At 48.3% G+C, this 25,544-nt stretch overlaps 1 protein-coding gene across 1 annotated transcript in view; it reads right to left on the bottom strand.

Moving 5' to 3' along the window:
* The window catches only part of MYRF (myelin regulatory factor), a 129,970-nt gene extending 104,432 nt beyond the window's left edge, over positions 1-25,538 (bottom strand). Inside the window, exon 1 of the mRNA XM_019504929.1 lies at positions 25,466-25,538. Coding sequence (XP_019360474.1) covers positions 25,466-25,511 — 46 coding nt within the window. The 5' untranslated portion in view covers positions 25,512-25,538. The remainder of the gene's footprint in view (positions 1-25,465) is intronic.
* Positions 25,539-25,544: the final 6 nt, after the last annotated feature.

Genomic DNA, 25,544 nt, shown 5'->3' with positions numbered 1-25,544 from the left:
TGCTACAGGGCTGGGGGGAGCAGGGGGCTGCCAGCCAGGAGTAAGGGGCACTGGCAGGGCTGGGGGGCTGTGGCTTGGGAGTGAGGGGCACTAGGGGAGGCAAGGGCCTGTGGGTCCAGAACACAGGGCACAGGCAATGCCAGGGGGCTGTGGGTCAGGAGTTAGGGGCACCAACATGGTCCAGGTGGTGGGATACTGTGGTTTGGGAGTAAGGGGCAGTGGCAGGGCCAGAGGTCTGCAGGTCAAGAGTATGGGGCAGCAGCAGGGCTGGGGGGGGCTATGGCTTGGGAGTGAAGGGTGGGGGTAGCATATCACTGCCACCACCCCTCCCCCACCCCCAGTATCATGTTACCACCCCTCAGACAATTGTCCTTTTTTTTAAAACTGGAAATATGGTAACCCTACCGGTGCTACCCTGTAGGAGGTAAACAGAATGCAGCTGCCTGGCAGAGGAATATGACACAGGATAAGCGGAAGCCTTGCTGTAGCTACTGTTTATGTTTGGACACAGAGCAGAGTAGCTGGTGTTATAGCCAGAGGGCTTGTTTCTTTATTATAGCTCATACTGGTGGTTTGGGTTGGGACTGGTAGGGGTGGTATGGAGATCCCAGCCGTGTCTCTGGGCATGAGCGTCTGGAGTCCTGCCAGGGGGCTGGGGGCTCAAGACATAGACCTTGAGCCTTATAAGGTAGCAGCCTAGGGGAGGACTGCAGCTGAGTACAACTCAAGCCAAATAGGGCAAGAGGGCCCAGACAGAACTGAAGCAGGCTCACTGCCCAGACTGGGGCTGAGGCAGGGCCAGGGGACCCAGGCCTAAAGTAATCAAAACAAGAGCTGGTGCCAAGAAGCCAGGTCCAGTTCAGTGGGCCCAGGCTCAAAGGCCTAGCTAGAGAAAAGGGGTGGAGGCTGAGGTCCCAACAAGGGAGTGATTGTACACTAACACCTAAAAGGTATGGGCATGGCTATAGGGGAAGTTCAGAAGCAGTGAATAGCCCTCAAGGCTGCAAGTACCCTGAGGGGCACAAGTGGGTAGAGAGGGCCACTAGGCACAAAGCAGGACTAAACCAGCTGGGACCTGCTGACTTTCAGAAGAACAGAAGGCTTGCTCTAGCACCCTTAGGCAGCTTCCCTTTCTAACAGTCAATAGTTACATCAAGGCGTGGCAGGTGAGAGGGGAGGATTCCCTGGAGCCAGAGCTGGGCATGGGTTGCATGGCCACCAGGGGACATCACAGCCACCCCTGGAACCCGAACATTGTCACATTTGGGAATTAACAATAAGGTTTTGGACTACAGTAGTTAGACAGTTTCATTAGCAGCCAGCACTGATGTAACAAAGGGCTGGATTACAAGAGAGAAGTGAGAAAGGAAATTACACAAGGAGCATGAGTCATTAGATCCAAAGATCTGTTAGGTCATCATATTCATCCTCATGTGGGGTTACTCATTACATTTCATTTTCCAGTCTTTTGTCCAACCTAGTTGCAAAATGTTCCAAGGGACAGGACTTGCAGCACTCCCCTGGGGGGACTCTTCTACATAATAATCCAGGGGTGTCAAATTTATTGGGCCCCACAGGCTGGCTGAGTAGTACAGGGATGGATCCATAATGCAAGGCCAGTCTGATGCAGGCACTACACGCTGCACTGGCTCCATGTGCCAGGCCAGTCTGAGATCCATGGGCAGCACTATAAGTGAGATGATAGGGCTCTGCAAGCCAAATTCGGCCCACGGGTTACATCTTTGACACCCCTAAAATAACCCATTCACCATGAGAAAGAACTTGCTGACATCCAATCCAGAAATACTCCTTTCCTCATTCCTATGTACTCTTCCTTAACAACTCTTGCAACGGTGACATACTAGTAGCCCTCATCCCCCTGCTTTACCATGGCAGGTTGGAGTGTTCTTAGGGACTTTGGGCTATGTGCCTTGTAATAGTGCAACAGGGTTGTTTGTGCAGTTTTAGGAATAGGTTAGCCATGGGAAGGTTTGGATAAGCATGTTCCTCCTTTAAGCAGGAGTTGGACCTCCATGCTCAAAGTTGGACCAACATGCTCAAAGGAGGATGTATAACAGGGCATCTTTTCCTCTGTGGATCTTGACAACACCTAGATTATTTTGCTCAGTTCTTCGTACCATATTACCAGACAGGGAGGCAGAGGAGAAATGACCAGGTACTGGAAGGCTGGATTTGTGAAGGAAGACTCACAGAAGTCTTAAAATATAATGCACAGCCTAATGATGCAACCCATGTGGAGCTCAGTATGAAGGGCATTGGCAGGGAAAAGTTATAGAATCAGAAAAGTAGGGCTTGGGTTTTTCCTCCTAAGATGGAGCACCCTGCACTTCTCTACGTTGAATGTCATCAGTTTTGGTCTGCCCACCTTGCGAGCCTGTCCAGGTCGGCCTGTATCCCCAGCTTATCCTCCTGTGTGACTACCTTCCCCCATAATTTAGTGCTGTCCATGAACTTTGCCAGTCCACATCTGACACCTGAATCCAGATCATTAATGAAGATGTTGAAGAGTACTGGCCCGAGTACTGAGCCCTGAGAGATACCACTGGTCACCTTGCACCATGGTGATTTCCTCCCATCAACTACTACTCTTTGAGTCTAACCCTGGACCCAGTTCCACAGCCACTGGACCATGAGATGGTTGAGGCCGCAGTTCCCCAGCTTAACCATGAGGACATCATGGGAGACCAAGTCGAAGGCTTTCTTGAAATCCAGATATGACATAAACCTAGTCTCCCTTGTACAGGCAGTGTGTCAGCTGGTCATAAAAGGAGACTAGGTTGGTCAGGCAAGACCTTCCAGCAACCAAGCCATGTTGGCTGGCACTCAGAAGGTTGCTTTCCATTAGCCTGTTGCTGATGGAATCTTTGATGATTTTCTCCAGGCTCTTTCCAGATATGGATGTCAGACTGATTGGCCTGTAATTCTCTGGATATTTCTTCCTTTCTTGATGACTGGGACCATGTTGGCTCTTTTCCAGTCTTCTGGTACCTCTCCTGAACACCACAAGTTCTCAAATACCTTCGCCATAGGGCGTGGTATGATGTCCGCCAGCTCCTTCAGGACTCTCAGGTGCATACCATCTGGGCCCACGGACTTATGGATGCCTAGCCTCTTGAGGTGTTCCCTCATTTGATTTACATCAATTGTGGACCCATCTTCCACACCTTGGATGCTTTGTGTCCTGTCCAACAGGGTGACCCCCTTGAGCAGGTGGAAGACCTACACAAAGAAATCAATTTAGGAGATTGGCCTTTTCCTAAGTGTCAGATGTCAGCTGCCCATCTGATTTAGCAGGGGTCCAATGTTGCCTTTGTTCTTTCTCCAACTTCCCACACATCTGAAGGACTTTTTGGTGTCCTGGATTCCCATAGCTAGCCTGAGGTCAGTTTCTGCCTTGGCTCTTCTGGTCCTCTCTCTACAGGTGCAGACAGTGCTTTGTAGTCCTCCTTGATGAGAAAATGGGAATTATATCTGGTGTAGGCTTCTCTTTTTAGTTTCAGGAGGTCCAAAAGTTCCCTATTAAGCCAATGGGGTTTCCCAGCCTGCTGACTGCCTTTCCTGTGGGATGGAATGGACTATTCTTGTGCTTTGAAGATTGCATCCTTAAGGAACAACCATTCCTCGTGGACTCCCCTTTCTGAGGGGCCACAGTGTCTTAAGTGCCTGGCTGACCAGTCTCCTGAGTTTTTGAAAGTCAGCCTTCCCAAAGTTGAGAATTTCTGTTTTACTGATAAATTGGTCTGCCTGCGCAGGGCAGAAAAAGTGATCAGTTCAACAGTTCACCAACCTTCCCCTCAACCCTCAGATCACTCACCAGGTCATCCCCTTTGGCCAGAACCAAATCCAGCACTGCATCTCCCCAAGTCACCCCATAGACCTCGTGTTAGGTAGAGCTCATCAATGCAAGCGAGGAAGCTATGTGACTGATCAGATTTGGCTGTGTGCTCTTCCCACAAGATGTCAGGGAGGTTGAAGTCACCCATGACAACCATGCCTTGGGAGCGTGCAGCCTCAGCCAGTTCCTTACTGAATTCAAGATCCAGCTCTTCCTCTTGCTTGGGAGGTCTGTAATAGACTCCTACAATTATATCCCCTTCCCCATGCTTTCCCCATATTTTAGCCCAGAAGGTCTCAAGATGCCCTCCTTGATTGCTAAACTCAGTTTGAAGAGAAGTACACTTCTCCTTCATGTGGAGAACTACCCCCGACCCCTCTTCCCAACATGGTCTCTCCTGTACAAAGTATAGCTTTCTATACCTATGGACCAGTCACAGGTGGAGATGCACTAGGTCACTGTTATCCCTACAAGATCATAATCTTTGTCACTCAGGAGAAGGGCTAGGTCCTCTTGCTTGTTTCCCAAACTGCTGGCGTTTGTATACAGGCAGCTGAGCCTGCCATGGAAAGCCCTGGGCTTCCCTGCACACTGGGATGTGACCTTTGCTTGGGCTGTCATCGGAGTAGGTTCCCTTGGGCTACCTAACCTGTTAATACTATAGTTGAGGTGACCCAGGCTTGAACTATTATAGTTGACCACCCATCCCCCAGTGATCCTAGTTTAAAGCCCTGTTAAGTAAGTCAGCCATTCTGGCCGAGAAGAGCTTCTTCCCTTTCAGGGTCAGGTGGAGGCCATCCCTTCCCAACAAGCCACTGCCTCTCTCCCTGAAGTGAAGACCATGGTTGAAGAAGCCAAACCCCTCATGATGGCACCATCACCAGAGTCTTCTGTTAATCTCTTCGATGCACCTTTCCCTCCAATGCCCGTGACTCATGACTGAGAGGATCAAGGAAAAACTACCTGTTAATCAGGAAGCCTAGAACAAGTTGAGATACAACTGACAAGAAACAAAAGACAAAACAAAGGGATTCTACAAGTATGTCAGAAGTAAGTGGGAAACCACAGAAAATGCAAGTTCCTTATAGGATGAAGATGGCAAAATAATTACATATGATGCAGAGACGGCAGAAGAATTAAATGCTTTTTTTATATCAGTTTTCACAAAAAAGGTCAGCTATCAGACCATGAGTGCAATTAGCAGCAAAGATAGAGGAGGAGACAAACACCCTAGAGTAGTGAAAAATAGATTTAAAAAAAGATTACTTGAAGAAGCTAGATGCTTTCAAGTCAGCCAGACTGGATGGGATACAGCTTAGGATACTGAAGAAACTGACTGAGGTAATTCAGAGAAATTGGCTATCCTCCTTGAGAACTTGGGGAGGTCAGGTGAGGTCCTGGATGACTCGAAAAGAGGAAATATAGGCCCATCTTAAGAAAGGGAAGAAGGAGGATCAGAGGATGATAGTCCAGTTGGTCTGACCTCAATACCTGGAAATATCATGGAGTAGTTTCTCAAGGAATACTTTGAAGCACCTAGAGGAAAACATGGTGATTGACCAAAAACAGCCAGTATGGATTCACTAAGAGCAAGTCATACCTGACTAACCTGATTTCCTTTAAGGTAACAGGCTCTGTGAATGGGGGAAGAGCAATGGATGTGATATACCTTGACTTTAACAAGGACTTGTGACACTGCCTCCCGTGGCATTGTTATCAATAAGATAAGGAAGTATACAATATATGAAAGTACTATGAAATGGATCATCATGCTCAACAAAGTCTCAATGGCTCAATGCATTAGAAGGAGGTATCAAATGGGATTCCCCATAGGTCTATCCTGGGTCCAATATTGTTCAGTTTTTTCATTAATTATTTGGACAATGGGATTGAGTGCACAGCAAATTTAAGGATAACACCAAGTTGGGTGGAGTTGCAGACACTCTGAAGGGTAGGGCAAGGGTTCAGAATGACTTGGATAGACTGAAGAAATTATTGCAATCCAATCAAATGAAAGTCAACAAGGACAAGTGCAGATTTTGCACTGAGGATGGAATAATTGCATGCCAAAATACAGACTAGGGAATGACTGGCTGGGCTGCAGCACTACAGAGAAGGACCTGGGGGTAACAGTGGACCATAAACTGAATATGAGCTAACCATGTCCTCTTGTTCCAAAAACAATAATAGCATACTGGGTTGTATTAACAGGAGTGTTACTAGACAATAAAAGGAAGTGATTATTCCACTGTATTCAGCACTGGTGAGGCCTCACCTAGAGCACTATGTCCAGTTTTGAGTCCTGCACTTCAAGAACAATGTGGACCAATTGGAAAGAGTCCAGTGCAGAAGAAGGGGCTATGAGAGGAAGGAGAAACTGTTTCCTATGTCAGCACTTTACTAGCAATGTTGCTACCTCTGTGTAGGTAATGTTTGTCAGTTTATTTCTTTATTTTTAGGGAAGAGGGAGACCAAGATTCCATTTGGAGAAATTCTTACTGACATTTCTCATGTCCTTGGAAAAGGTGTTTGGTCCTTTGTCAGGATGTTTTTATCCCTTTTTCTGTTACGTGGAGCTAACAAAGTCCAAAGTTGCTGACCCTGGACGTTTTCTTCCGCAGCCATTTCTGTTGAAATGAGATTCTTCTGTAGTTGGAAATCATCTGGGTTACATGTGTTAGATTTTCTGTAAGATTTTCTGTCGGTTGGTTTCCCGTGTTTCACTCTGAGGACCATACTGAGATAAAAATTCTCTGAGGCAGCAAGTCTGGACACTGTCTGTGTCCCTGGAACTGATATTCCCTTACCAGGCTGGGAATTGCTGCCTCCTCTGTCTTCGTTTCCACCCTGCTGCATACATCTTCATAAGATGAGTCCTGTCAAAAACTCTCCTGAAGCCACAGGAAGAATTTCCAGCTCCCGTCTACCAAGACCTACCCCGTTTATGACCTGTCATTTCTCTGACAAATCCTGTACTCTTGCCAGCAGTCCCAGTAACAATATGATTAGGGCCCTGAGAAGCAAGACTTATGAGGAAAGCTTAAAAGAACTAGGATTATTTAGTCTAGAGAAGAGAAGATTAAGGGAGGATTTGATAACCATCTTCAAATACCTGAAGACTGATTATAGAAAGAATGGAAATAGCCTTGTTTCTGTGGATATAGGAGACAAGACTAAGGGCAATGGTCTCAAGCTGCAGCAGAGGAAATTTAAGTTGAAGATTAGGAATAACTTTCTAAATATGAGGGCGGTCAAGCACTGGAACAGGCTACCTAGAAATTATGGAATCTCCATCCTTGGAAATTTTCAATAGCAGGTTGGACAGACATTTAACTGGAATGGTTTAGTCAGGGATGATCCTGCCTTGAGCAGGTGGTTGGACTAGATGACCTTGTGAAGTCCCTTCCAACCATACTCTCCGATTTATCTATGCCAAGTGGATACATAGAATCATCAGAAAGAGTCCAGCAGGTAGTGACAAAATTGATTTGAGAGCCAAAAAGCAAGACTTGCAAGGAAAGGCTGAAAGAGCTAGGCGTATTTAGTCTTGAAAAGAGAAGACTGAGGGGATATATGATAATAGTCTTTCAAATACTTGAAGGATGATTATAAACAAGATGGGGACACCTCCTGTGGTTGTAAGGGACAGGACTAGGAGCAACAGTCTCAAACTGCAGCAGAAGAAATTTAGGTTGGGGATTAAGAGCTCTCTATGAGGTCAGTCAAACATTGGAACAGCCTTAGAGAAGTTGTAGAATTTCTGGAAATTTTCATGAGCAGATTGAAAAGACACTTGCCTGGGATGGTTTAGTCAGGGATGATCCAGCCTTGATGGACTAGATGATAACCTCATGTGGTTCCTTCCATTTCTACTTTCCTAAATTATTTTCAGCACACATTTCTAATGCACGCAATTCTCTTTAAATTGTTAACTACACAGTTCCTATTGTGGCAGCTCCTAAAGGTCCTGGTCTGTGTCCTATTGCACAAGGTATTGTACATAAAAATAACAAAAGGACAGGGAAAGGAATGTCCTAAGGAGGTCATCATGTTTAGATTTCTCCAAAGCATTTGACTTGGTACCAAGTAATCTCTTGATTAAAAACTTGTATTACATGGAATTTCTTAGACAATTATTAAATTAATTAGAAAGTGGTTTATTGACAGATATCAAAATGTATCTCTTCTGAAGAGATGTCAGGGAGAAGAGCCATCCCTACCAGGGTCTATCCATGGGTTCGTTAAACAATATTCAGTGTTTTTATCAATGATAAAAAACCTGTGCTGGTTATGCTTGCAGATGGCACAAAGATTGGCATGACAATTGATGAGGAAAGAAGGTTACTCTTACCAACTGTGATTTGAATTACCTGGTTAAATGATTATAGTCCAATAAAAAGCACTTTAACTAGGCCACATTAAATGGTTAAGCAGTCTGGAAGCCAGGAATGCAGGCTATCCCTACAGGAGATGGAAGACTCCATATTGGAAAACAGAGATTCAAAAGCAGCCAGTGGTCACTGTCAATAATAAATGTGGCATGAACTCATGGTGTAGTGCTGTGGCTAATAGGGCTAATGTGATCCTGGGATACATAAGAAGGGAAATATCCATTAGGATGGGGAAGTGATATTGCCGCTGTGTACAGCACTGGTAAAACCTCTACACCCAGTGCCAGCATCCAGACAGATGAAGAAATACTGGAAAGAATTCAAACAAGGGTTCCCCAAATGGTCCAGGCACTGTAAAAAAGCTTTATAATGCGACTCTTAGGGAACTCAGCCTATTCAGCTTATCAAGCCTAAAAGCTGAGAGGTGACTTGATCACTGCTGTGGGTATGTACAAGTAGAAAAAATAGCGAATATTGGGGTACAGGGGGGGAAGTCTTGCAAAAAAAAAGATTTGATCTGAAATCTGGGATTTGAAGCAGGACACATTAAACCTTGAAACAAGAGGCAAATTCCTGCCAGGGAGGACAGCTGTGCAATGGGACAGCTTCCCAAGTATGTGATGGGACTTCATCAGCTGTTTGGAGTACCGAACATCAGTGACTCAATAACTGTACAGCACCTCAGTCCTACCCTTGGGCACTGCTGTAATAAACATGACACGCAACGATGATACTAACCCATTTGTTTAGAGCCTCCAAAATGAGCTCAGATTATCTTTCTAAGAGACATGGTCCAGTCCTGCTTCTAGGTGAAGTACTGCTGCCAGCTTGCTTGGCAGGTCAGACCCAATGAACACCATGGATCCCTTTCTCTCTAAGCCTGAGACAAAATAGATCCAACTGACAGTGGAGCCCAGGGAAGCAGTGAAATGGAAAAGCCATGATCATGATGCATCACTGTCCAGGATTTCTGACCCTTGCATTTTAGGATTAATTTCTCAAAAGTAAATAAGTGATTAAGAGCCAATTTAAGGTTTTCAATGGGACTCAGGCACTTAAATAATTTAGACACTTGCCTACTCTCCTATTTCCTTCCCCCACTTGTGTTCTTGGCTCCTCCCTAATTTAGCAGCAGCAGGAAAATTCATTGGCACTATTTATCCTCACTACCAAACCAAAGACACTTAACAGAATCAGACTGAACTCTGCCTTCCTGTTCACCCCTCTTGACACAGCTGGGAGAAGGGAGGTGGGGGACTACCTCTAACCTTCATCCATAACCCTACAGCCATGGTTCAGAGATTGTAAAGGAAGTGTGGATGGAAGCCACAACAGAACTAAAGTGGGGATTACTCCCTTAACTCCAGAAAGGAGAGACTGCCGAGACCCTTAGGGTCAGAGATGAACAGGCAAGTGAGCCTTGTGGCTGGATCCTCACCTTGCACAAGAGCTCAGATGAACTCTGGTGATCTTCTTTACTACAAAAATAACTGACGGAGGAAAGGGGGGTGACCTCAGTATGGGGTAACAGATGCCCCAGAACTCCCTGCATTCCCCTCCAGCCCTTGGGGTCATATGTACAGAGGTTTATCCAGGGCTTCCGAATACACCAGGAGATGAGCAAAGAAGGGATCTGTTCTCAGATTTACTCCTCTTGTGGTATAAATGACATTAGGAGCAAGAATTAAATGACAACACTGCTGTCCAAGGTACTAGAACATAGCTGTACCAAGGACCCTTACTCCAGCACCTCACGCACAGCATGTGAGAAACAAACAATTTTTGCCTTCCAGTAAGAACATCCTGACCCAACCCAAGCTGCACCACTCATCCAGTGATTCGCTGGTGTTACAAGCACCAACGCCTCTATCCAACCACCAAGAAATCCTGTTCTACTCTCTCTAATACCCTCAGTCCTTAGAGCTCTGGTCCTTCCAGGATAACCTCCCACTGACACCCCCTCCTCTCCTCTCATTCCAAGTATAACATTCTGAATTACTGGCATCTCACCATTTATATTGCAGTAGTCATTAGAGGTCTCAGCCAAGAACAGGGTGCAGGACGAATACAGAGTGAGAAACTGTTCCTGTTTCCCTAATCACAGGAAGCAAGTCAGACAAAGGATAAAAGGGGCAAGAGAGCACTGAGAAATGAAGTGACTTGCCCACAGTCAGCTGAGAAGTCAGTGGCAGAGCCAGGAACAGCCCCATATCAGGCCTCTGGAGTCCAAGTCCAGTGCTCTATCCTCTAGAACCCACTTGCCCAGTCATCTGAGGCAGAGCACATGGATGACCTGCCAAGAAAGGCTGAGGCTGACAGACCTAGCAACCCCAATCACTTGAACTCCTCTTTTCCTTGGATCCTGGACTGAGCATATGGCTGACTGGTGATACTGGAAGCCTTACTGCTGCTTCAATTGCATGTTTTTACTGTAAACATCATCACTGCTTTAAAGAAAGCTTGAAACATTATGGATAATCTGTGCTGAGCCTCTCAGGGCTTCTGCAAGTTCCAACAAAGCCCCCTAGGATGTCACCAGGCCAGGAGGACAGATGACAACCCAAGGGTGATCCCAGGTCAAGTCAGTTTAGAAAGTGAGTGGGGAACCCCCAAGAACCATGCAGGTTCTACACAGGAGACTGTTGGCAACCCTCCCTGCAAATGCTGCTATGTTGAGACACACTCAGGATCAAAAGTCTCCTGGTTCTTTTAGCAAGAACAGGGACATTAACCCATGTCTTGGATAAATTCCAATTGTGGTAAATATTACCACTAATCCCCCTAATTAATGGAATTAAGTCCATTCATTCCTCCCTCTTAGTTTTAGTGGAGCAGCATATTGTTCAGAGCAGCATTATACAGGAGGTCAGACTAGAGGAACTAGATGTCCCTTCTGGCCTGAAACCCCAACAGACTTCCTGCTTGCTTTTTTTGAAGACTGGACACCTCCATATGCAACTGAACTGCACTGAAACATCTGCATACAGTGTGCCTAAGCAGGACCTTCCTGAGTCCACCTTGTCAGCTATTCCCACCCACCATCCCATACTCAAGCCCATCTAAGCCAGAACACATTGCCCCCATGCTATGAACAGGCCCCAAAATATTCATTGGTAAAGACCAAACATTGTCAATTTGCAAAGGGACAGGCCAAAGAGAAGTGTGGAGTCACTAAGTACACTCTGTTCAACTGCTCCTGCAAATGAAGCAATGCTGTAAACTGAGGATGCATGCCAGAGGCTCAATCCCCAGCTATGCCAAGGTCACTGTCCCACCTCAGAGAAGTCAACCCCTCCCTCTGCACTGATAAGCATGCCTACGCCACCTTTCTGCCAGGTGTGGACATGCAGTGGTGAAGCACACCCCCTTCCAATTCACTCCCACCCTGTATACACCAGCTCCCAAAGCATGACAACATATCTGCCGTCAAGCAGCCTAGAGCATCCTCTCAGCACCACTGTCTGGCTGAGGCATGCTTGCTACAGAGTGCTTAGAGCCACTCAAGGAACTTGCATTACCCAATATCTAGTCTCTGCTGCCTGTAGGGTGGAAGTGACAAGGCAGGGCCTGTTTCATGGCGATGGCATGGAGGTAGAGATATGCCCTTAGCAACCCCTCCAGGACACGGTGACAGCATCTTCCCAGTCCCCAACCCTTTGGTTTTGTCCATCTAGACTGCAAGACAGTCAGTGCAGGGCCTGTCTCTTTCTGTGGGCTTTTCTCCCCTTGTCTCTCCCACACAATGAGGCCCTGATCACACCTGTAGGCTCTGGTCCTCACCACAATGCAAGTACTGGTGACTGAGCACTTCCAAGACTCTTGGATTATTAAACCTTCCCCTCAGGAATGTTTCAAAACCTCTGGATTGACCAAGCTTGTGAACCACCCAATGGTGAACTTGAAAGGCTCTCCTGTGTGCTAAAACAACTGCCCCAACAGCTTAACTGGAACAGCATCTGGGGCTCAAGCCCATACAAATCACCGACCTAACCAGGACTCCCCACATGAGGAAGAGTTCCTCAGTGAGCAACATATGCCCAGGACTCTGGCTGCCCTTCCACTCTCTAATGCCATATATGCTTCCTTCCTCCACTTCCCTCAACAACCAGTGAAATGAAACCACTGCCCACCTTGCATCAGCCATCACTCAGATCTGCCCTTTGTTGCACCCTCATACACTGGGTTTTCTGCAGATCACAAATTAAATGCACTTTAAAAAATATTAGTGATAAATCTCCTGCTTATGCTCCAGCCAGGTCCTCAATTTGTGCAAAGCAGAGCAAACCCTGACTGCAGTGGAGCTGGGCTAATTAACATCCAGAAGCCTGGAATGTTAAGTGTCAAGTGACTGGCAGGGATCCTTCCTCCTTTCCAAGACAGGCTGTTGTGGTGACACTTCTCCGGCCTTACCTAGACCATGCCCTCCCACAATGGGCTTAGAACCACTCTAGCCGCTCCCCACCCCCCAGTCAAGAGCAGTGGGGCTCTAACTTATACATGGTACACAGGGTATTTCTAACAACTTGATGACAAAGTGGGGAGAAAGGCTGTGCCATGACTACCCTACTGGGGTGTTTCACCAACAGTGGCAGAGCACTCAGTCCTCCACCAAAGAAATGAGCCCTACCTACCCACTTTTTCTCTCCATGCATCAACCTGGGGAATAATGTCATGGGGACCCCCTTGCAGCATGCTCAAGACTTGTACGTCTGTCATGCTCAGAAGCATAGCAGGAATAGATGAGCCAGGCTCATCTTGTCTTGGAGAGACAGTGCTTTCTGCCACCATGGCACAGACAGACCCTACAGGTGCTGCTGCTGGGTATTCCTAGAGTGTCTGCACCTACAAAGCAGAGTATTAGGGATTTCCTCCATCCCAAGGTATCTTGTGGGGGGTGGTATCAACATCACAGCATCTGGGCCCATTGGGACATTCTGAGAGCAGAGGAACCCAGTTCTTGAACACAGGAGACTTTGTCTGAGCAAACCAGGCCATCTCAAGCACTAGATTCTCTCACTTTCTTGCCCTATGACCTACCAATTTGCTTCCCTTTTGAGTCCCTTTGCCAGCTCCTCCTCCTGCCCCCAGCACAGTATCTAGCTTATACCTCTCCTCCTAGCCTGCAAAGCTCTCCCCAGCTTGGCATTTTTCTACATTATTGTTGTATGTTGTGTCCCACTTGAGCCCTCTGATCCAATAACACAGTGATTCTCCATTTTTACTTCTTCTCATTCTTCTCTGAACATTTCAATGCACTGTCCCTCAGGATGGAACCCACCCAGTTGTCCCTTTCTCGCCCCTCTTTAAAGTTTCACCTTTTTCACTGTATCCAGAAGGCAGAAGTTCAGAAGTAAAACAGAAAAGGGAAAGACCAACACATCAATTCAAAGAATCCAGCTTTCTGTGCATCTGTGGTTTAGGTCTCCTCAAAGCAAGCACCACCTTTATCTCTGTACCATACTCATGGTTGGTCACTGCATTGTCAATATGCAACATATGATAAAACAATACTAATGGCCCTAATACAGCACATCATTTAAGCAGGTGCTGATTTCCCCTTGAAAGCAAAACATGCATGTCAGTACTTCACTGAAGATAAACCAAAATCTGGTTAGTTGATTTCCTGTTTATCTGGGTTGCCAGTGTCCATCTGAAGTATATTTTGAAGAGAAGCACTGATGGGTAAAAAAAGCTAAAAAAAAGAGAGTCTAAGGCTCCTGACAACCCCCAAAGATCACTAAACCTAAGTGATTGTTAAAGATCTTAAGCAACCTGCATTTATTATTATTTGCGTCACATTAGCACCTCAAGATTGTGGTCAAAATCGGTGCCCCACCATGTGGGGTGCTGTACAATCACACAGAAGGAGGCAGTCTCCTGCCCCAAAGAACTAAGAGTCTCAATAGACAAGATGGACACAAATTAGGAGGGGGGAAAAAAAAGAGGAAGCAGCTCCTAAAAGATCACAAAGCATGCCTGGACTGAGACTTTCAAAGGAGTTAGCTTAGAGGTCTAAATCTCCAGAGTCCCTACCCAGGACCTTGTCTCCTGCCCCATAGCACCCTCTCCAGTAACTGCTATTTGTCTGATTCTGAACAACACAACCAGGCCAGTCTGCATGACTCTTTGGGTCCCATGCACTACCACAGTGTTGCAATGTTTAGGTTGCAGATTTCATTGAGAAAGTTTAAGTCCCACCAAAAGTGGATATTTTCCATTTTAATCATAGATTCAGAATTTTTGAGGGCAGAAGGGACCATAGCTCTCGGAGTCTGGAAAAGGAAGTGGAAGGTTATGTGGACCTGCCCGGATCCCTCCAACCTCTGGCTCCATCTCCTGTTGCTCCTGACCTGTTAAACTTAAACCTGTGCAGCCTGCCATTTTCCAGTCCGATCCCCTTTTTGTTTTAACTCTTGGTGAAATATGTAGCCAGTAACGGTTTAAAAAATGGAGTAATTCAACCTGCCTGCCCCAGTGAACTGGGAAAGAGTGACTAGGGCTGTGGAGGGAGAAACGTCTAAGAGGACAGGAAAGAGGGATGAACGGACACAATGAGGGTGGGATGCATTAGGCAGGATGGGGTTGGTGTACATTAGCTTTTGGCTTATGAACCCCTAGTCACCTGCTTCTCCCATGCCCTGGAACAGAGTACATAAGGCCATTTACATACAGCCCCATGCCCTTCTTGCCACCTGCCTGCCCAGAAGCGCCTCTCAGCTGTCTCAGAAGCTAACCTGGTGCTTTCCCAGTCACTGCCTCACATTGCCACTTGACAGCTGTAGCTGGCTGCTCTCTAGGCTCTCCTTCCTGCCATTTGCAGTCACTGCTTCAAAACAGGCAAAGTTCAGGGAGATAAGTGCCCAGCCTGAGGTGTCACATTACCAGGCTGGGGAAAGAAGCCTGCCATTCATGTGCACCTTCAAGTATTCTCCAGGGCTCCCAGAAGCCCATCAAGAGAAACCCACCCTGCCTGTGCACACCGGCCACGCAATTGAGTGTACGCCATACAGGGGGTGCCATGGAAGAAGCCAAGGTGACCCAGCCCAGAGGAGACATTGCCAGGGATGGCTCTTAAGGGATCTTTAAAGTTCCTGAGCAACCTCACACAGGGTTCCATGTGGAAAGGGATGCAGGAGTGGGTAGAGAAGTTCCCCGATTCAAGAGCAGGGTGTGTGGACAGCCTGTCCCTCAGACTTTCCTCACAGCAGACACTGCCTTTGCATCTCCTCCCACTTATTGAGCACACTGATTTCATCTCTCCCATCATCCGCATCAGTTTGCCTTCCCAGAGAGGAGCCCAGGCACAGGCTCTCTCCCACAAAGAATGCTTCCTCTTATGATGACTAGTGCTCACAGATGGCACCTAGGATGGGCATGGGTCCTGCCAGCAGCTTCAGGCCAGGCCTGATTTGGGCAGCAGTGGGTTCCTGTTTGCATCTCTAGAGCTAGGGCTGCTCCCCGGGTTCCCTGGCAGCACACATGCTGGGTTAATCATTCTTCAGGTTAATTTAGATCATTGGGGTTCTTATCAGAGAGCACAAAGTCCAAGGGCAAGCGCTCAGCCAATCCGGAACACCTTCAGACAGGTGTAGGGGGGTGGTTACCCAGCATGTTCTCTGCCAAGCTGTCAGCCCCACAGCTTTCCTTTCTGGACAGCTGGCAAATGGTATACATACCCCACAGGGAGTTTCCAGTAGCAACTGCCTCAGAGAAAAGATTTGGAGTCCTGAAGGATCCTTGAGGATCCAAGGGGTTTTGTCCTGGGGCCTGCGTACAGCAGTTCACGCAGCCAAGCAACCTGCAGGAAAGGCATGTCCATTCCATTCATGCCAGCTGTGAGGTCCCCCCCTTCAGCCCTCTGCACTCACATGGGGTCAGTCTCTGCTCAGCATAACACTTTGGCCCCATCAGGGATCTGATGGATCCATGCAGTCCTTAACCAAGATAGCAAGAGACTAGGAAGGGTCTCACTGGCATCTCCTGTCTTCATTGCCAACCAAATGTAAAAGAAAAGATCAGGCCTATTTACTATATAGGCACAGTGGGCCTTGGCACACCAGAAACCATAAGCCTCCCTCTGTGGTTAGGAGGAGGCCACTAACTCTATAGCAACTAAGTGCTTGGGACAAAGGATGAAAAAACAGGAAAAGGAATACAGGTTATAGATTGATAACCAGGGTTCCAAGGCAAGACACCAAGCAGAGAACACTGGCTAGCTCTCTCTGCCCCTAAAATGCATCTAAAGAGTCTGTAGATGAAACCCAGTGTAACTCTGCCTGGAGACATACCCAGAAATGTAAGAGAAAAACAGCTCCATAGTTGCCCAAGTTAACCCTAGCCAGTGCCTCCTTCCTGGTCTGGTAGACAAGGAGGTTCACCAGTAGGTCCAAAGGACTTGGTGAGGCTACGTATGGGATGTGCATGAAATAAAAGGTGCAGGGAAAAGTACAGCCAGAACCTCAGTAGGAAGTTCCTGAGGAGACGGTAAAGGGAATGCAGCCTGGATCACTAGAGAAATCAAGAGAAAAAACAGGGTGAAACAGGTGGAGGGGAGCCCACTCCAAGCCCAGGTCACTGCTGTGGATGATCCATCTAAGCAAAAAGCAACAGGTTAGTGCCGAGCAGTATTTGCCTGACTCTGGTTGCACTGATGAAAGCAGGGGCAAATCAATCCTTCAGGGACCCATGAGGCTAAGAGCAGAACCCCAATGAAGGAGGGACACAGCTCAAACAAAATACAGCTTTCTTCCGGATTGTCTCTGTGGTAAAACCATCATGCACTTCAGCTCCAAAGGATCCCTTAGTGACCCAATACAAGATTTGTTCAAGCCCCCTCAGCCAGTTCTGCCTCAAATTGCCCCAAGATACCACTCACGAGGTAAGAGCTGTTAGTTCACCTCACAGCAAGGACTGGGAAGGTCACTGTTGGGCCCGTCTCAGCTGCCCACCCCCTGATGAGTCTATGTCCTAGGAGGCTCCTCTCCCTTAATCCTACCCACCAGCTACAAGCAATAAAACCATACAACAATCACTCCCACCCCAGCCAGCTTCCCAGCTACCAATGCGTGCTTATCTCAACCAGCATCCCCATCACACTCCACTGTCAGGAGCCCTTGACCACCAGCACCCACAAACACAATAAGGAACCCTCCCCAGCCAACCCTCTCTGCCACAGAGGTGTTACTTCAGTCAGCAACCCCCGGGCCCTGTTTCAACCTGCCATTAGCAGACACCCTCCCCTTCACTCAGCTCCTCCCAGGCAACAACCAGTGAGGTTGGGCCAGTGGGGTACCAAGCCTGCACCCCCAGGCCCCCTGTGCCAGCAACAGATGCTTTCATCTGCTAGAAATTGTGGGAAAGAACTTCTCATCCCCCAGACACCTGAACTCCAGGGCAGCTGCCATGGGCATCAGTGCAGGTTGCTCTCTCTCAATCACAGCCTCCTCCAAGATAATCGCTTATCCCTTTGTCAAACCCTGCTCAATAGATCTCTGCCCTGCTTCCACTCTCACCCCTTCTTCCCTTCTCCCCTGTTTCTCAAGCCCTGGGAAAGGCCTGAGGCAAAGATGGGGCCAGCGAGCAGAAGCGGGGGAGCAACCCCATGACAATAATGTTTCAGCTGAGGTAGAAAGTTGCTCTGTGGTGCCCATGCACCACAGGGCAGGCCGAGGGCAAGCAATGTGGCCATGGCTTCTGGGAGCCTCCTCCTTCCGTCCTCCTGATAGAGGAGCTGCACTTTTTCCCTGTGCCTCAGAAAGTTCCCAGGGACCCAGGTTGCTGGTCTTTTCCTTCCCCTGAAGTAAAGGAAATGGATGGTAATCCTCCTGTTGTGCACTCTCCTCAGCAACCTACATGCAACAGGGAGTCAGGCGGGGAAGAGAAATCAGACATAGATGAGGTCACAGGACTGAAAAGTGTGCAGACAAGAGAGGAAGCAAGGAAGACAGACAGGCAGGAGGAGAGGAAAGATCAGCAATGGAAGGGTTAAGGGGCCCCATGCAGTTACCTGTGCGGATCCAGCGCATCCTGAGTTGTGCCAAGGGCAGGTATTATGCTCCCACTGGGTCCCCGCTCTCCCCCTTTGTCATCACGCTTCTTCGCTCAGCTGCTTTGAATCTGAGCGCTGCCGCCTACTGCATCTATTCTCTTCGTTAACGATGGGGGGGTTGAGGAGGAGGTTGGGAGGCTGTCACCTCTGTGCAGCACCTCGCTTAACAGGAGGCACACACTAGGATTTGGGTCTGCAAAGGGATTACCCTGAAGGCCAGTCATGTGTTTGTGCTGTACCAGGTTCCCCAGGACCTCTCTGTCACAGGCTAACTCAGCTCAGCCAAGCGCTCCATGCACAAAGCCTCTTAGCTTCCCAAGCGCACCGATGAGGCCCAAAAGAGACTGCACCAATCCTCATCCTGCCTCCTCACCTTGAGATGGGACACCGACTCAGGAAAAGGTATGCCATGGGCTCAAGGCAAGTAGCTTCCCCAGGCTGCCCTTGGACACAGCAAAGGTTTCTCTGCTCTCAGTCATGGCGCAAAGCAAACCCAGAACACCAGTGTTCCTCCTCCCTTCCCCTGCCATTGTCAGCTGCTCTCCTGCTGCCCTCACACTGTTCACAATGACTGGCTGCAGCATGATTTCACAGGGAAAGTCAGAAACTCAGAAATGGCCCTAGAGCTGAGGAGAGCCTTCAGAGGAAGCAAACAGCAAAGGCTGAGCCCCAGACAGGCAAGCTGGTGAGCCTGTGGCCAAAACTGAGACCTGATCCTCAAGAAAACACTTTTGACTGAAGCTAGTGCTGACAATTCAATACCCCCGAGTCCATGATGACCCATGCCACAACCCAGTGTGACGGGAGCCTCTCTTACAGGAGAAGCCATCTTTCCAACAAGGCATCAACCTAAGGCTCTGCCCTTCTCACGGTCAGTAAAGGACCCCTGCCACATTCTCAAGGGCAGAGGTGTTAATGCTAGTGTCACAGACATAAGCCAATTCAAGTAATTATGCTCTGCCAGCCAAAACAATCCCTGAATTTTCAATTATATCAGTATCTCATCTCCATTTTTGGAACCAGTCGCTTGTCTAGCTCCACGTGAAGAGGACTCCCGTGATGAGACTCTATATGGACTGAGACACTTTCTTCGAACCACTTCCTCCACCATTGCGGACCGTTGTAATGGGTTTGTGTGTATCTATCTTCTTTTTCTCTCAGCATCACGAACCCCCTCCTTCCCCCTCCCCCACCCCCAGGCTTAGTTGGCTAACATTGTATCTCCTGTAACCTAGTTGCCTTCCCCTCCTTACCCCCATCCCTCTAATGTTAGTCCCTCGCTTGGGCGATAATGTATTTCCCTACTGGCGTCGTCATATTTTTTTCAGATTCACAATCCTAAACATCTACTAATAAAAGTCAATTTGCTCTGGGCCCTTAAATAGCTGCTGTGTTCTGCCCCAGAGCTGCCTGCATTTTGACATTCAGAGAAACAATCCCTACTATGTATACATAGAGGCAAATGAAGGAGAGACGCTGTGGAGATGCAAGCATGCCATGCTGCCCTTCCTGCTCCTGTCTCACCCTCACTGCTCTTGTCTCCACCCACACACCCTTCCTTTCCTTCCCACCACCTGGGAGTAATGAGAAGGACCCCAGTGCAAGAGGCTGCCAGGTCAGGTACACATGTGAGTTCAAGCATTTACACCAGGTCATGCAGGGCCAGTTCTGCTCATTTCAACAGCAATACCTCTGCTACCTCCTCCGCAGCATTCCTGCCTGGAGCCGGGACCACTGCAGAGCCCACAGCTTCCACTCAGGAGCCCCCAGGCTCTGTGGTCTCTCTGCCATCTTTGCTTCTGGGAAGATAATCCATTCATGCTATTTCAGGGACCTCCAAACAGCCCATTCAGGGTCCCTTCATAATGCCCCACTTACACCCTGAAACTGCCTCTCTCAGGCTCCTTTGAAATCCCTTATTCATGCCCCCTAATGCCCTGGCACCAAAACCTTGAGGCTACAACTTGTCTTAAGTGACCTTACAGGGTCATGAAAAACAATGAAGCAAATCATTAGCTGGCATGGATCAGCAATGACCCAGCTTCCACAGTGGAACCTACTAGCTGCAGTTGAGGACAAGTTTTGGCCCCTTTTATACAAAGGCCAACACTGATAAGCAACTCATTTACCTCATCCTCTGAGCTAAGGCTTATGGGTTTACTGACACATTCACAGATATACTCTTGCTAATACCAACCCCACCCCTGCAGATCCCCTACTCATTGCCAAATTCTCACATGCATGCACTAACACAGTGTTTCTCATCCCGTGGATCACAAGAATATGTGAAAGGGTCACAAACAAAAAATGGATCAACAAACTTTTAAAATGGATTCTCCTTTAAAGAAGAAACAAATGGGAAACTGTGGCTTTTCCCTTGCAGGCTGGCAGAGTTGCAGCCTGCAAGAGGCTGCTTGGGCCCCCCCACCCTGTTCCACATACTGTGGGGCTGGAGGCAGGGGTCAGTGGGTTGGGGATAAGGGCCACTGGGTCGGGAATGGCCATTGATGTTTACAAATAGGTCCTGGTACAAAAACGGTTGAAAACCACTACACTAATATATTCATATTCCCAGCACCTCACCAATACCCACCAGCCCATGACAGGGAGCACCACTCCATACTTAGACAAAGGCACAAGCACAGGAGTCTGGAGCTCAGGGTTCAGTTTCCTGCTCTGTGAATCTCTTCCCTTCTCTGCACCACTGTAAAATGGGGGCAACAGTTCTGACTTACCTCCTGGGAGGGCTGTGAGACCGCAGTCACCAACTGTGTCTGGAAAGTGAGACAGGATCCATAAAAGAAGGCACCAGAAAAGAGCACTATTTCAGAACACACAAACAAACACACACACACACACACACACACACACTCCTCCAGACAAACGCATTCGCTAATACAAACATATTCACTCCTTGGCTGATAAACACCAGCACCCACTCACTCATTCACACTCACAGCTCAGAGGCTCCTATAAGCCTTCAGGCAGCTACCACAGTATCAGCAGCCCTTACGGGCATAGCACAGCCACTCTCCAAACACACACTCAGGAGTTTCTTATCCTCTGACCCTCTACACAAGGATTTAAATGGCCAGATCCTCAGCTACTGTAAAGTTGCCTAATTCCATTGCAGTCGAGAGAGCTAGCTAACCTATATGTGCTGGGGCCCTGGCCCTTTGCAGGGAGAGTCAACTGAATGCAATGGCAGCTCCATTTGAAGCTTTCATCTGTCCAAACCCTTCACATTTCCCACTCCATTTCTTCAGGTGTTTCTGGCCCTCTGTTGCAGAGAGCTGCCAAACCACCCAACCATCCCCCACCCTCTTACTCTTCCTTTTAAAGCTGCTCTGCACATCTTTCCTGATATACATTCTTTAACAACCTCTTATCTCATCAATTAGCCAAGGGAGAGAGGGATCCCGAATAGCTGAGCTCTGGCGTAACTGTTTCCCTTACATGAGTGTTAAGCAGGGAGGAAGGTAGGGTTTCGAGCAAGATGCCAGCCAAGGGTCAGGCTTTTTCTACTCTCCACCTTCCCTTTGATATGAAATACAAACGCTCTAGGTAAACACTCTGGAGAGACCAAGCTTTACTCCTTTCCCTTCCACCTAAAAAGCTTTCCCTTTTCCCCTGCTGCAGTTCTGTTAGACACTATGAGGGTAAGTGCCGTGGGAAACCACAACATGAATCAGGCTACTGCAAAATTGGACCCAAGCAGCCAGAATCTTCTGAACCAGGAGTGGGTCTGCTTGCAGAATCCTCAGCACCCACACAGCCAACTCCAACAGGCACCAAGGGCACCTCTTCCATCACAAAGTAGTGCAATTTCACCCAAACCTCCTACAGAAGCTGTCAAGCTATCATACAAATCCAAGTCCTCCCATACCTCTCTCGGCCTTCTCTGAATCTCAGCCCAAAGCCCAAAACATTTCAACTTCCTTTTTTTGCCCCTTCACCTTCACGTATTTGTTAATCTCCCTGCAAATTCAGCAAACTACTCTGTATGAGGGAGGTGGATAAGTCCAACCCTGGCAGGCAGATAGGTCCAACCAGAAAACTTCTTTTGGAAGAAAAGGTCCCACCTTCTGAGAGCTCTAAGATCAAAAAGAATCAGCATCAGGCCTCAACTCCAGCTGGGACTGAAGCTGGGATTCTGGGATCCTAGAAACTCTCACTCCCACGGACACGGCTGTTTGGGGAAAGTGGAGTCACAGAGGACTACCCATTTCTTCTTGAGGTTTCTCTCCAGAAAAGGGATCTGCCACACCATCTAACAGACCTAGCACAATGGGATCACTTGAGTTCTAATCCTTACTCTGCCACTCCCTCACTCCCAAGTTTTGAACAAGTTATTTAACCTCTGACACTGACCCTGCTTCTCAAAAGTCTGAAAGGATGCATTACCCTTGCACAGTGCCTTGAAACTGTGTGTAATAAAAGGGCTACAGGATCATTCTTAAATACAGAGGATCTGCTTCCAGAAGACTCAAATCTGGTGAAACCAATTCAAAATTAAGTGGTGTGAACTCTCCAATTTACTTCTGTGGGTATGCAACCTGTAGGAAGCCATTTCCAGGGGCATGAAATCTCCACTTACAGAAAGGATGCTCTTCTGTGAAGAAGAAAAAATTACTGCACTATAAGAAGGAAAGATCCAAATGTGCAACTCCCACATAGAAAAGAATAAGGATGCTGACGTTAAAGAAGCCTCAGGGTATCTATTTTACCTTTCCAAATGAATACAGTTCTACCAGGTCTGCTATCTGTCTGTATGTTATTTGTCCAGAAATCATTAATCCCTCAGGACACTGCAATGTTAGGTCAAACCAGAATCCTTGATGGAAAACCAGCAACATACAACTTAGACTTTCAGCTGAGGATCAGTTTGACTACTCACTTCTTCAAAGCACCCTGGGTAGCTGGTATGCAGCAGACAGAAAAATAATCTTCTCAACACTTCTTAGCACAGGCTGCATGGTAGTCCTTTGAGTCAAAATTTCTCCTGTGCCCCCCCCCCTCCAACCACACTAGCACCTTGCAACATAAACTACTTAAAACATGAAAACAGAACTAGCTGCCCATGGAAAGTAGAGAGCCCCTCTGGAGGCTGCAGCAAGCTCCAAATGCTCAAAGAAAGAAATCAAATGACTGAGTGAGCACCTTGCAAAGTTTAAAACCAGTCCTTCTGCACTGGTGCTCTTTGCTTTCCATTTCCACATGGCTAGGGATAAGGGAGAGCTGGGGACCAGAGGTTTTTAGTTCAACCAGATGACATCAGGTGGTGTGTATTTCTGTGAAATTCAAAGTGGAAAGGAGAGAAGCACAACTCAAGATTAATGCCTTTCAGCGTCACAGGCTGCAAGGGATGAGCATGAAAACCAAGACACTGGAATCAGGTCAGGTGCAGTTGGGGGCTATGCCTGAAGCTAAGACCATAGGGAAGAAGGTCAGGACCTACACCCAAGGGGAACCCTACTGAAAATACATCGGCTACATAGGCAACGTGTTGGTGCACACAGCAACAGCCCCTATTGTTAGGCTTCTTGTCCTGGTTAAAGTTGTTCCACTCAAACTCAGGATCAGGGCTGGCAAGCACAAGAAAATCTTTTCCCCAAAGCAGCGCAGAGAAACAACATGCACTTCATCTTCCATAGGATCACTAAAGTTCCACTGAAGTTGCCTTTCTGTCTCTACAACACACATTTCTTTTTGGAAAAGGGCCAAATCAGTCCCAAATTCTATTGGGCAAAATCCACTAGTCAAGTTCTGAGTTTCAGTTGAGCTGAACTCAATCGTTCAAGTCCATGTGGCTCTGTCACTGGGCAAGTATCCTCCTTCCCAGACTCAGTCTGGGACTTCAGATACTCCCCAAATCGGTGGCAGACATCTTACGTGCTTGCCCAGGGGCCCTAGGGTTTGGCTGTCCCCTAGTCTACAAGAGGCATTTCCACATGTCCCCTACTTCCCAGGTCAAAATCATCTCAGCCATTTCAGAATTACAGACACCTAAAGCACCTCACACCTTGGGCCCAAAGGGAGTGAGTGTATCTCAACAAAAATGCCACAAGGTGTCAAACTGTGGACTTGGTCAATTGATTAACCCAGCCTTTATGTCAGTCAGAGAAGAGACTACACTGCTGCTTGGGCTATCAGCAGCAGCAGAAAGCCCATGTCTAGCTGAGGAGAGAAACAGGCTAGGAAGACCCAATGAATGTTCCATTTGCCCCAGGCTCTTTGTGTAAAGAGGGCAACACCAAGTGCAGGGACTCTGCACACCTGAAGTGTTAACCTGTTTCCCATGGCTGCTGCCCTTCCAGCAGGAAGCCAGGAAAGAGGGATGCCAGGGAGAAGAGAGACAGCGCCCAGGAGAGAAGACAGAAAGGGGACTGAGGAAAAAGAAACATGGAGGGAGAGAAGTAAGAGATAGACAAACAAAGACGGGGAGGGGATGAAGAACAGTGGGAGGATCGAGTGATTAAAACAAAGGGCAGAAATGGCGGCAAGGCCCCCACTGCTCCGCAGCCTTCAGTCTACTGCGCAACACCTAAATGTAATGGTCTGGCTTCACCGACGGCTCAGTCATCACTGCGCAGCTGCGTTGTGCGTCGCCCTGAACCAAGCAAAGGGGGCCCGATTCTCCTCTCTACCACTTCTGTATTCCTGCCACTCCCTCAGCTTCAACGTCACTCCCTATCCACGCGGAGGTGGGAACGGACGGAACCTGGCCCACGGTCTCCTGAGGCTGGAGGGGACCACCGGCGCCTACCAAAGCTGGGGAAAAGGGCAACTTGGCCTGTGTCGCACAGGAATATCACGTGTCTGTCATTAATGAGAGACGGCGCTCCGCTCCTCGCACCACACAGCACTCTGCAAGAAGTCCATTAGGGGGGTGCCACTGCCCTAACTTCGGGAGGCCCAACACGGTGCACGGCTCAGGGGGCTAGTACCTGGCGGGGGTGGGGGTGAGCGAGGTGCCCGGGCTGCGACGTGAAGACTGAGACGCGTGAGGGGGAGCGGGCGCCCCGTGCCCCGGGTGTGACAGCCCCCCACCGCTGGCTGCTCAGCTCCCCACGCGCGGCACCCGGCTCCTGTGGGCAGCCCCTGCTGCGGGGAAGGAGGTGCTGCCCTCTTCCCGCGGGCGGGCGGGGCAGCCCCGGGCCGGGCTCCTACCTTCAAAGAAGCGCTGCAGAGCCTCCGTCTCGTCCACCACCTCCATAGCTGGGCCATGCACGGGGCGGGCGGGCTAGAG

The sequence above is a fragment of the Gavialis gangeticus genome, unplaced genomic scaffold, assembly GCF_001723915.1.
Source record: "Gavialis gangeticus isolate Ggan-Ray unplaced genomic scaffold, GavGan_comp1, whole genome shotgun sequence".
NCBI lineage: Eukaryota > Metazoa > Chordata > Crocodylia > Gavialidae > Gavialis > Gavialis gangeticus.
This window is presented reverse-complemented; position numbering and strand designations above follow the sequence as displayed.